General features: G+C 21.8%; 1 protein-coding gene across 1 annotated transcript in view; it reads left to right on the top strand.

Moving 5' to 3' along the window:
• Positions 1-11,202, top strand: part of LOC102678985 (larval cuticle protein 65Ag1-like) — an 18,996-nt gene that overhangs the window by 5,547 nt on the left and 2,247 nt on the right. Inside the window, exon 2 of the mRNA XM_006621167.1 lies at positions 10,203-10,395. Within this exon, the coding sequence (XP_006621230.1) occupies positions 10,384-10,395 (12 nt within the window). The 5' untranslated portion in view covers positions 10,203-10,383. The remainder of the gene's footprint in view (positions 1-10,202; positions 10,396-11,202) is intronic.

Here is an 11,202-nt window from a genome sequence, read left to right as displayed (position 1 = left end):
TATATAATTTTACATATAATATATATACATTTTTTATAAATAAATTACATATTCTAATAACAATTAATATTTAAATAATAATTTAAAGATATTTCAATATTTTTCAGAAGACAAATTATTACATAATTAGACTTTTAAAAACATTTTTTGAAGTGAAAAATAAAAAAATAAGAAAGTTTATAAATCAAATAAATAAAAATTGTCATAATTTTATTATTTCTTTACGTTATATAGTAATATTTATCAATAAATATCATATTATTTAAATCCACTTAATTTTATTAATAAAATACTTTTTTTTAGAGATATCTTAATAACATTTTTAATAACATTTAGTATTTAAAATAGAAAATAAAATCTTATTTTCTAATGAAAAAAAAAAAGAAATATGTAAAATATTGACTTATAATAAACATAAAAAACAATTCTATGATATCAACAAAAATTTCAGAATAAGAAGTTTATATTATGACCTATTAAATTTTAACATCTGCTTTTTATCACGATATTAATTAATGATTATAAAAAAACAATAAATTCATTCCTGTCCAAATTTTATTTCAATACTCATAGTTCTTGAAGCTTTCAAATTTTTTTATAAACAATAAATATATCATAAATTATTTCGATATGAAAACATAGTTGCAGGAATATAACTTTTAAGTGAATTTATATTACTGTCATTTCTCAATGCATCATATATTACTTAAACTTTTATGAAAACTCTTTCAACTCTGACTTTCTTGAGAATGAAGTCTACGTAATTCTTAATTTCAAATTCTTAATTGCAAATAATATTATACGTTACAATAATTAAACAAATTAAAATTTATATGTAAATATCATTTTAAAGAAATGAAATTAAAGTTTCAATAATTTTTCGTTTTTAAATATTTTGTGATATTAAATATATTATGATCAAAGTATGTTATAATTATAATTGTATCCAAAATTGAAAAAATTTTGGAACTTTTAGGATTGATTTCATATATTTTCTCAAAAAGATATCCCGCTGCGTTCAGATATACACGAAAAGCGTTCAGATATACACGTACAAACTTTCAATAAAATCAGAATTTTCGAATAAAATGGATTTCGTTGCAATTTAAAATACGAATACTTTTACAAGTAACTGTACACATTGGCATGCAAAAAAGATAATTGTTCGATGCCTCCTGATAATAATATTTTTCTCTTTTCCATATTAATAGTATCATTATTAATATTATTTATATTATGAGTAGTGTAATTATCTATTATTATTATCTAGTTAATTTCTAAAGAATTATTTATTGGATACTTGCATAAAAGGCAATATAACATTATGCGAATTTTTCTTCCACCTTTCTCTGAAAGTTATATTTCTATTTTCCTATTTATTATATTTTTCCATTAACTTTTTACATTCTTGTGCACAATAAAAATTATATTGATAATTTAAATTATAAAAATCACGAGTCAATCTTCTACAAATAATTTGTTTTATTAAATTATAATAGATTATAATAATTAATAGATAATAATAATTTTGAGACTCTATTTTGAATATTACTTACAAAAACAATAAGTTTATCAGCATTGTTGTTCAAGTATCCCTTTCAAAACATTTCCATTCTAAACATACAGCTACATTCTAAACATCCTTCCCCCCCCCCCCCTCCCCAATCAACAACGCGATAATATATAAAATTAACTCGTCAAAGTGGAAAATTTAAATAAATTTCACACGCGTCGGCATAACATGATACATCGTATCAATTCTACAAAGAGACAATCATCCTCTTCCACGGATTATATCACAGACATTTTCAAAATTAACGCGTACGGGTGAAAATTGATAAGGGAATCGAGGAGCACAATTTCTCATGCCCGTTAAGCCGTAATAAAGGCGGAGGCCTCGTTGGCCGAAGGCGGATCCCCATGAATGGTGGTGATAAATTATCATAACTCGTCGTATGCGGCTCCTTAATCGTCCGATACCACGTAACTTTCGTTGGACCGGTTGAAGGGAGTTCGGGCTCATCCACCTCGTGAAAGTAAAAATACTGTGGAGTATTTAGGTTAGCGAAGATGGCCACCGCGCGACGAGTTATGGTATCTTCTTCGCCTTCCATCGCGTGCAGGACCTTTCTTCTTCGTGCACGTAAGTAAAGCCGGGAAGGATCAAAGTGCGAGCTGCCCCGAGGGCATTTTAATTATCGGGTGTCGTAAATTGTCTCGATGAACGGCGAAGCTTATTTATTGATAAATCGAGCTGCACGCATGTTTTTAATAATTCTGTAATTTGGCCGATATAATTCACTCCGTTGAATATTCTTGCTCCCTCGATATAATATTCCCCTTCCACCTCTCTCTCCCTTTTCGATGATAATCTTACGTTTGTTAAATCTTACGACGCCGTAACGTTGCTTTCACCGGGATGTTATTGATCGGGATAATTAATAACAAGGTGTAGCGAGTAACGAGAGATGTTTTAATACAATTGGTTCGAGGAATGGGAGTATTTGCTGTGGAAAGTAAGAAATATTGTTTGTATTTAAGTGAATGGATTCAGTGATTTTTTTTAAAGAAAGACGATAATGAAAAGAAGTAAATGATAAAAGAAAATTTTTCCTTGTTAGGTATTGAGGATTTTGTTAATTTTATGTTCATTGAATTGGAGGGAAAGCAGTTGGAAAGTAATTATTTATCTCTCGAAGGATTTAATTTTTATATAATAATAATATTTTTTATTTCTCTTTTTTTTAATGAAATAATTTGAATATTTTTCTTTCTTGTATTGTATATAGCTAAGTAATTAATTTAATTTAATTTAGTATTATTTAAATAAAATCTAAAGACCCAAATTATTTTGATGCATTTGTTTTTTAAATAAAATTCAAATTTTGGTTTTCATATAAAAAAAAAAGAAATTGAAGAAATAAAATAAATTGGAAACATTCGTGAAATAAAATAAAAGATTAATTGTTCTATAAGAAAACATTCATAAGACATTATTGAAATATATATATATTTATAAGTATGATTAGAAGAATATTATTAATATTCTTGCAAATGAAATTTTTTGTCAAGTCATGTTTATAATGTTGTGACATATATAATGTTAATCCATATTGAATTTTAATTAATTATTTCAATTATTATCTTGTATATTTGCAAGAAGAAACGTTTGAATTATGTATTTCTGTTGAAATCTTTAATTATGTGCTACTTAATATTCCAACACGGTCAAATGATTTAGAATCATGAAATTTTTATCTGCGGCAAACAAACATGTTTAACTTATATCAATATAATGAATATCATTCTGAAAAATTGTGATGAATGATAAATTCATTCAATTTTCAATACATAAATTAGTTAATAAATGATATTATTTAATAATAAAATTTCAAAAAAAATTCGAATAATGAAAATTTGGAATAAGTGAAAATTGATTGATCCACGAATTAACGAAACATTAAATAAATTAAAAACATAAATTTTTTTCATATCAATATTTTACGATCATTCGAAAGAATTTTTAATTGAATGAAATGAAATATCGTTTCATTTATGTCAGAAAAAGTATAAATGTATAAATTCTCATTATCAAACTTCATCGAATTGCAGATTCATCTCTCATAATGACGATATTATCACTGCATTATTACTTTCTTTCAATAGCACATAAATAATCGTAAATTAAAATTACAAGTTTATTTTATCATAATTTGCAAAAATGTAACCAAGTTGCAAATGTATAATGTGCTTCGTTGAATAGATAACATGAAAATTGATTTGTTCATTCTCTGATATAAATTTGATTTTCTAAAAAATATATCTCTTATTTGTTATTATTTATTATTTATTTATTAGAATGATTTTTATTTTTTCAAGAAATAACTAATCAAATATTCTTAACTATCTTATTATATCTAAATGAAATGCGGAACTTGAATTTAATGAAGCCAATACCATCCATTAAATTTCATCCTATCGTCGAGTGATATCGATCACATTAAGGAAGAAGAAATTTTATGTAGTACACGTGTATCGAATGTTTCAGGAAGATTTATAATAGAAATGTTAGAATTTTCTTATCAACTGTCATGAATAATCAAAATATTCCGATGACCTTTTTAAAAAAAAATATAAAAAAAAAAATTGTTAAAAATAAAAATTCACTATTTAAAGAAACTAATAAATAACGTTATAAATTAAGATTTTTTTAAATTATTCTTCGAGAATATTAATTTTTTGTTATTCTAACATTCATCTTTCAAATAAATTATCTTTTCAAATAAATTATTTCGAAACGAAAGAATTTTTGAATTTTAGAATTTTCAAGAATTAGATGTAATCGGAAAGAAAAATGTAATAAAATCACATGGAAGTTATTTTTGAACAAATATAAAAAAAAAAAGATACATTTTGTATAAATCAATCAATTCTTATTTAAATAACACTTTTCAAACACCTGTAAACATTTTGCATCAACAAGAGTATTGAAATTTTAATTTCTCTACAAGACTCTACAAATCTGATACACGATCGATTAACGATTCCATTCTCTCTTGGTTATGCAGATTTCGACCTTCGTGAGAACTATCTTTCTTTTCGTGTTCGAAGGTTTTTAAAAGTAGTAATTGCAGTAGTCATAAAATCCTATCACGATAATCTGTCGCGATGAGGCAATAAACACTTTTGTGGCATCAAAATCTCGTTTCCAAATAAATCTCACGTAAAAATTTCATCGTGAATATCACGAATAATTGCAACGGTATTATATATAATATAATATGACAATTGGATTATGAATATTTATACAAATTGAAATTTTTTATTAATACAATCAAAGAAATGGAACTTATAGGGATTTATTTAACCCTTATAGTAATATATATATATTTTTTTTTCATTTAGAAATTAGATTTGTTCGAAAAAATTAAAATTCATCAAAGTTAAATGTATAATTAAATCCATTTGTCTATACAATTCAGTCAAATAATATATATAAACGATAGTTTATGAAAAAATAAAAAAAATATATAATTTTTTCGAAAAAATTTTTGGATTTGAAAATTTTTCGAACATAAGTGAAATTTGATTAATTTTCAATTGGAGACGAGTGATTTATCGATAGGAGATTGTTTTATGTGAAAAGAAGCAAAAAATATAAAATTAATTTTATTTTGTTTAAAAATTAGTTTTCGAAAAAAGCGAATTTTAGAATTTTGAAATATACGATTTCTTGATTATACATATTCAATCTCAATTTTTAGAAATAAGAATTTTATTCTATATTTTTTATTTATTTTTATATGTAGAATATCTATCTATTAAAAAAAGTTCATTCGTATTGTATATTATATTTGAAAAAATTTTAAATTTGATTTATTCCATGATGAAGCCAAATAAAAAAATTTTATTCTATATTTTCAATTTATTTTTTCATATAAAATTAGTCTTCATCTTTTCCACGTATTCATTTTATAATATTTAAAATAATACATATTTTATTTTAAATATTTTTTATATATTTTATATATTTTTTTATATTTTTGAACATTTAAATTTGTATATTTTGTATATTTTTATATATTTTTATATATTTTTGAACATTTAAATTTTCTATAAATTCATAAAAATTGGTAATCTACTGATAATCATCTCGAATTATGACGAAATTTTATTACACAAACATTAGCCTTGAATAAAATGGTAACCTTAACATAAATGATTTCTAATTAGATCTTGAATTTTCTAATTATATTTTATCGTATTATAAATTACGAATAAATAATAAATTTTCTGGTTAAATAATCGATCTGTAATTCAAATTTATTAATCATCTCGCAAAAATTATCTTCTACAATGAGTAAACGAAATTTTATGATCATGAATCAGATCAAATTACTAATATTTCTTCTGATATCATAGTTGTAACATTTTTTTTATCTTCAAGTACTTTTAATTATCACTGACACAATTAACTGATAAAGAAATAGAGAAAAAAATATTAGATTGTTGCAAATGAAATGGCCAAATTCTTAATGTTTATTAATGTTTACAATTTTATTGGGAATAATATTAATCAAAATGATTTCAATAAATTCAATAAATCAATAAGCAAGGATAAAAAATATTATAATCAATTGATTTTTTTGGTTGTTTTTATAATTATATTTGTCAATTTTAATTTTTGTAATATCATGGAAGATAATTTCTTTTTTTAATTTTTTTTGAAAATTTTATTAACGAGTTAATAATAATTTTTTTATTTGTAATTTTAACTTTTATAATTTTAAATTTGTATAAGAAATCAATCGAGTTTCATGCTAAACTATAATTCATGAGAACAATTTATTTTTCTATAATAAAAATATATAACAAACATTCAATGATTTAGTTACATTTTTGAATGATTTTATTGATTTATTAACTAAATTAACCATTTCATCTACAAAAATTTAATTTTTACGATACTTTTATCAATACATTTGAATCTTAAAAAAATTATCTTTATGTTACAATTATTGTCAATTTAATCAATTTATAGTATCAATAACTTAGTATAACAAATAAATTTAAATATCGAATATTTTTGATTAAACATGAATTATACAAATACAGTCCCTTATAAAAATTTAAGTTAAAAATTTAAATTTTATTAAAATTTTGCAACATTTTTTAATAAGAAATTAATGCATTCTACATTTTGACAACGATTAAGATTTTATTATTACATATTTTAAAAAAATAAATATTATGAAATGAAATGAAATAATATGAGATTATGAATAATATGAAAAATAACATGAAATTAATAAAAAAATGTTTTTTGAAACAATAGGATGTAAAACAATTTTTATGGGACTGTACATTTTTTTTTTAAAATATGTGTAAACATTTACAAGATTTAAAAGATGATTTTTCTGCGTGAGATACTCGAATATACGATATTTATGATACGAGTCAGAAAACATTGAATATTGAAAGTTTTATATATTTTTTTCGTTAAATAATTTAATAGATTGAAAAAAAAAGAATATCTGTCATAATAGTTAAAACGAATATACTGTTTTGAATATTGTGAAATACTATATTATATTACACTATTTTAGCGTAAGATTGTAAAAAGAATTAATAAATAAATATAAAAGATAAAATTACATTAAAATATTAAAAAAAACTATAATCAATACAATAAATAATTAATTCTATAAAAATTTAACATATTTATATTAAAGAATCTTTTTTATTATATTACAAATAATATAATTCTACAATTTGATAAAGTTAAAAATAACAGTTAATTGTCACTATTTCATTAGGATGATGGTAACAATTTTTTATATTTTTTACAATACTAAAAGCAACTATATATTTTTATTCACTAACTTTCCGGTTTCTGTTTCTACGTCAAGGACCACAGGTTACGAATTACGCCACTATTCCAATGATCATATATAAGATCACGCTTATGGATATTTTCTGTGATTTTTTTTCTTTTTCAAGTTCGTGTGGATGATTCTCAGGAAAAATGCGAATATTCGTGCGTGGTCGAAGATTAGAAAGTAAGGTTAAGTGTTCTTGAAAAAGAGCTGAAAAATAAATTATTTAATATTAATAATAATATTAATAATAATATTAAAAATAAAATTAATGTAAAAAAATTATTGTATGATACATGAATAATTACTGTGCTCCATAAAATTAATATAATATAGTCTCCATAATAATTTTAAATTTTTTGTGAAAAAGCCATTTAACATTATGCTTTTAAATAATAAAAATTTTAGAGAAACTTATGAATTTATATTAGTTTTTATTTTTTTTATCTGAATTTTGTAACAATAAAATTCAATTATATCAATAAATGACATAATATTACATTGTGATAATTATGTACTATAAATTTTATTTTTAATTTATATTTAATTACAAATACATATAATATAATATTCACATTAAGTGTAATAAAATTCTTTCTGTTCACAATTTATGCAAATAAGATTGCATAATAGGCTTTATAATATTGATAGGTTTATTGATAGCTATTAAAATGGTAAATGTAAATTAAAATTTACAAAATATTTGATATATATAATATTTAATATTATATTTTATAAAATATAAGTTTATAAACTTTTTACTTTAAAAAATTCAATTAAAATTCAATAACGTTTTATCGTTATAAAAATTAAATTTTTATAAAGACATAATAATAGAATTACATTACATACAAAAGTATAGACATAATATATTAAATATGCTGGCTTTTGTATAAAATTAAAGATAGATGTATCATTTATTTTTAAAAACAGAGAAATGAATATTAAAGATAAAGCAAGAAATATAACATTTATCTTGTCTTTTGGTAATAAAATTTAAATAGATATGTTACTTGTTTCTAGAAATGAAGATAATTATAATAAAATATTTATTGATTACAAAATTTATATTTTTTTTTTTATTATATTATTCAAGCTTGTCAAATATTAAGAAGATTATCATACTAAATGGCAAATCCAAATTCCATATAATAATCCAAACAAAGAGAAATAATCTTATTTTAAAAAAATATAAATAAAAATGAATTATATTCAACGTATTGATAATTTAATTTAAAAATCAGAATCTTAAGTAAAACAAAGAATTAAAACACTTGCACGATTTAATAATTTTCTTATTTTAAAAATTATTTTTATTTTGTAATATCTTTAGAATTTATATATATATATTTTTTTTTACAGTTTTATATATATTCCAATTTTTGATTATAAATTCATATCAATTTTAATTTAAATTCGAAAATACACCACAATAACATTTATCAATGACAATCATTTAAATTCGAATACTCGATAATTCCCTTAATAAGTTATCAATATTTCCGTCAAGAGTTTAAAACTGAAATTGATAAAAAATTGAAATTGATAAAAATCAGTTGTACAGAAAATGTAAAAAAAAAAAAAAAAATGATGAGAATTCTCTTTCATTCAAATTCAAAGAATCAAGCTGCAATTCGCATATACACTTTACACACACCAATTGAATTTGGCAGTTTATGTATTGCGAACATCTTCGAGATTAAAAGTTTCCCGTGTTACAAATTCTTATGCGTTACGTGCTTTAAAATATCGGAACATTACGTTCTCGGATTTCTTATATAATGTTACGCAAGTACGCAAATGTACCGGATTTTACACCTGCGGGATGACATTTGCCCGTAAACGAAGATGCGTGTCGAAGAATTTACGAGATCAAATTGATTTTATAACAACTTTTAATTTATAAATTGATTTCACTCTCGCCGATTAATCATAATAATAACACGTTTGACATAAGGAAAAGAGAATGTTAAAAAATATATATATATACATATATGGTTATAATTTGGGTAACTCTTGACAATTAAAATATCGATGAGGTAATTAATTGTAAAAGGTACAATTATAATCATTTTAAATAGAAAAATTGATATTTGTATTATTTGCATTTTTATATTTTAAAAAAATTATAATAAAAATATTAAGTAACACTAGTTGGAAATAAAAATAATTTGTATTATAATTTATTTATATATATAATCTTTCATACATATAATCGTTTTTTATGGATGTTCATTAATATTTTTATCACTTCTTTTTTACGTACAACATAAATTTTGATTCTTATCTATGAAATAGTATCTTTCTTTTTTCATATATTTGTATTTCATATGTTTGTTTTAAAATTATGACCATTTCAAATAAATGATTCCTAATTATACACTTTCTACATTATTCATTCTTTTTAACAACTTTTTCATCACATTAATAAATAATTATTAATATTTCTCTGGAACTACAATTTATATAACAATTTATATAATAAAATTTAATTATTACAATTCCTTGGAATTTATAACGAATAATGATTTATTTTACATGTCAAAAATTACTCAAATTTTGATCATTTTTTAACATTTTCCTCTCACTCGTCTGATGTGAAATTCGATTTAAAATTTCATTCAGAATATATCGAGGATTCACCTTTCCTTATCGACCTTTCGAAATTAATATATCGAGATATTTGTCATCGTCTATTATGCATATCCTAAGCAAAAAGACATTGAAAAAATGCAAAGGATAGAAGATGTATCTCACAACTTTCGAGCACTTTGTCATTCCATATGTCTGGATCATCCGCAAAATTTGAAGGTGTCCTGTTCACAGAGTGGGAGATAAAGGGATGGAGGGGGATTAAATAAGGCAACAGCTTGGCAGAAATTCACCGAATGTTCGGCTGATGGATATATAAAGGGATCCTGTGCCCCATCTTGCAAGTCAGTGTAGCGAGGACCTCTTGCGGAAGAATTACAATTCTTTTTTCAGATTTTGTAGATAAAGAATCAAGATGAACAAGCTGGTGAGTTAACAGTGTCGGTGTATGGTGTTCGATATATTTTTCAATGGATATATGGGAATTTAAGAATTTAAGAATCGATATTATATCGTAACACGACATATTATAAGATATAATATAAGATGATTGTGTAATATAAGATATTGATTCAAATCAAAAAATATTAAAGAAATAATAATCGTATAAAGTGAAAAATTTAAAATTATATAATTATTTTTAATTTATTTAGTTTTATAAACTTATTGATTTATTTTATGAGGAAGTAGTAATCAGTAATTTAGTTAGAATTTCTTCATCCAAAATTGTCTATAAATAATAAAAAAATTTATTGAAAAATTATATTATTGCATAAAAATTTATTAAAATTATGAAATGAATGAAAGTAATTTTTTGGTTTGCTAAAATCATAAACATAAACTTGTTGATAAAACTTATGCTTTAACAAGTCAAATAATATTATTTAAGATAATTTTTATTTATAAAAAAATTATGAATAGCAAAAAAAAATTTTAATCTTTATATTTGTTTCTATTTTAATATAAAATATTTATTTTTGAAATTTTTCACTCAGAATTTTATTAATCTTATAAATATAAAAATATTTGATTTTTATTATATTTAAGTATTAGTTTATTATATTTAAATATTGTGGAAAGAAAAATAATATTTTTGTTCTTTATTCAAGGAAATATATAATAAAATTTATTTTTCAAAGAAACCTATAAATAATAATTAATTTTTTATGATTTAAAAAAGATATATATAATCTATGAATTGTATTCATACTTAAAATTATACTTTGATATTATT

Source organism: Apis dorsata, unplaced genomic scaffold (genome assembly GCF_000469605.1).
Source record: "Apis dorsata unplaced genomic scaffold, Apis dorsata 1.3 scaffold_598, whole genome shotgun sequence".
Taxonomy (NCBI): domain Eukaryota; kingdom Metazoa; phylum Arthropoda; class Insecta; order Hymenoptera; family Apidae; genus Apis; species Apis dorsata.
This window is presented reverse-complemented; position numbering and strand designations above follow the sequence as displayed.